Raw genomic sequence first — 1,865 nt, 5'->3', positions numbered from 1 at the left:
CGTTCTGTGATTCTATGATAATTCAGCTGTTCTTCCAGCCTTGGAGCACGTAGGCTGTTTCTTCTCCTCCTTCCTTGGTGAAGGTAAGCACGGCTCCGTCCTCACCTGCTGACAGAGGCATGTCTGAAGCGCCCGGCAGGACGGGGCTGGGTGACGCAGAGAGGCGCGGGGGACGGCGCTGGCATCGGCACCCCAGTCCCCGCTCTGCACCGGGGGTTTGCCCGTGCGAGGCGATGCCTCCAAGCAGCTGAGGCCTCTGACTGACTGCGCTCTCCTTCTCTCGTAGCCTTTTGCATCGAAGATGGCGGGTGGCGTGGACGGGCCCATAGGGGTCCCGTTCCCCGATCACAGCAGCGACATCCTCAGCAGCCTGAACGAGCAGAGGAACAACGGGCTGTTGTGCGACGTGGTCATCTTGGTGGAAGGCCAGGAGTTCCCCACCCACCGCTCCGTCCTGGCAGCCTGCAGCCAGTACTTCAAGAAGCTCTTCACCTCAGGGTTAGTGGTGGACCAGCAAAACGTGTATGAGATAGACTTTGTGAGTGCGGACGCCTTGTCGGCTCTGCTGGAGTTCGCCTACACCGCGACCCTTACTGTCAGCACTTCAAATGTCAACGACATCCTCAACGCCGCCACACTGCTGGAGATCCCGGCGGTAAGGGATGTTTGCACGGATCTTCTGGACAGGAAGATTCTGGCCAAAAATGACCATATGGATACAGTAGATCAAATTGATCAAAGGAACCATCTCAGAGCAAAAGAGTACCTGGAGTTCTTCCAGAGCAACCCCGTCAATGGCCACCAAGGCAGCTTTCCGTGGACCAACCCAGAGTTGAGAGACCTTCAGAGACTGAACTTCCAAGGCCAAGAGGAGGAGGAGGAGCCGGACTGCAATAGCTTGGACTTCTACTCGCAAGCCTCCCTCAACGAAAGACCAAAGGCGAATGACTGTGATCCTGACAGCAACCCAGCCATGTGGCTGGACAGAGAGGAGGAGGAGGCGGCTCCTGGCTCCTTGTTCTCACCTTCTCAGAACGGACATTACAGCAGCCGCGGCCTGCCCACGCCGGGAGAAGAGGAGGGGACCCCGGGGGGCCCTCTGGACCAGCAAGAGGCCGGCGACTCCCCCAGCTTTATTCCTGGAGATGGAGGATGACGCGCGGGAGGTGGATGGCTTGGCTGCCAGCGCCCTCCTGCAGCAAATGATGAATTCCGTGGGGAGACAGCAGCTCGGGGATGACGACCGCAAGGATGACGACGGGGTCATGGATTATTACTTGAAATATTTTGGCAGTTCGAACGAGGGAGACGTCTATCCATCCTGGTCCCAGAAGGTGGAGAAGAAGATCAGGGCAAAAGCATTCCAAAAGTGCCCCATCTGCGAGAAGGTGATCCAGGGGGCTGGCAAGCTGCCGCGCCACATCCGCACCCACACCGGCGAGAAGCCCTACGAGTGCAACATCTGCAAAGTCCGATTCACCAGGTAAGGAGCGGGCGGATGCTGGAGGAGAGGGGACGGTCGCGCGAAACCGGCTCCTGCCTTTCCCCGGGGGCCGTCGCGGGGCTGGTCTCCTGCAGTTTTGTCTTGCCTGCTCAGCTCATTTCCATCTCAACAGGCGAGTTGGATGTGAAGGCCAGAGTTTTCCAGAAAGGCGAGCTGTTGGGGTGTCTGACTCTTTGAGATATCTCAAGGGGCCTGCCTTGATAGCCAGCGCCACACCATCCCGGTGTCCTGGATAGCTGAGCTCTGCTGGAAACCTGGCCAGGCCCGGGCTTCCGTGGAGGCCAAGTAACATGGCTGATGAAACAGAGCTGTGGCCCTGGGCATATCCATGGTGGCCGAGGTGTCTGGGGTCGGAGGGGCC

At 58.9% G+C, this 1,865-nt stretch overlaps 1 protein-coding gene across 1 annotated transcript; it reads left to right on the top strand.

Moving 5' to 3' along the window:
* Positions 1 to 292: 292 nt before the first annotated feature.
* On the top strand, positions 293 to 1,487 carry LOC104512178 (zinc finger and BTB domain-containing protein 7A-like). Its single transcript, XM_010155056.1, is given in 2 exon segments — positions 293 to 1,140; positions 1,142 to 1,487. Coding segments are annotated over 2 exon segments (1,185 nt in total). The 5' UTR covers positions 293 to 301.
* The last annotated feature ends 378 nt before the right edge of the window (positions 1,488 to 1,865 follow it).

The sequence above is a fragment of the Eurypyga helias genome, unplaced genomic scaffold (assembly GCF_000690775.1).
Source record: "Eurypyga helias isolate BGI_N326 unplaced genomic scaffold, ASM69077v1 scaffold39257, whole genome shotgun sequence".
NCBI classification, from domain to species: Eukaryota; Metazoa; Chordata; class Aves; order Eurypygiformes; family Eurypygidae; genus Eurypyga; species Eurypyga helias.
Note: the sequence above shows the minus strand (reverse complement) of the source record. Positions and strands in the feature narration are given on the sequence as shown.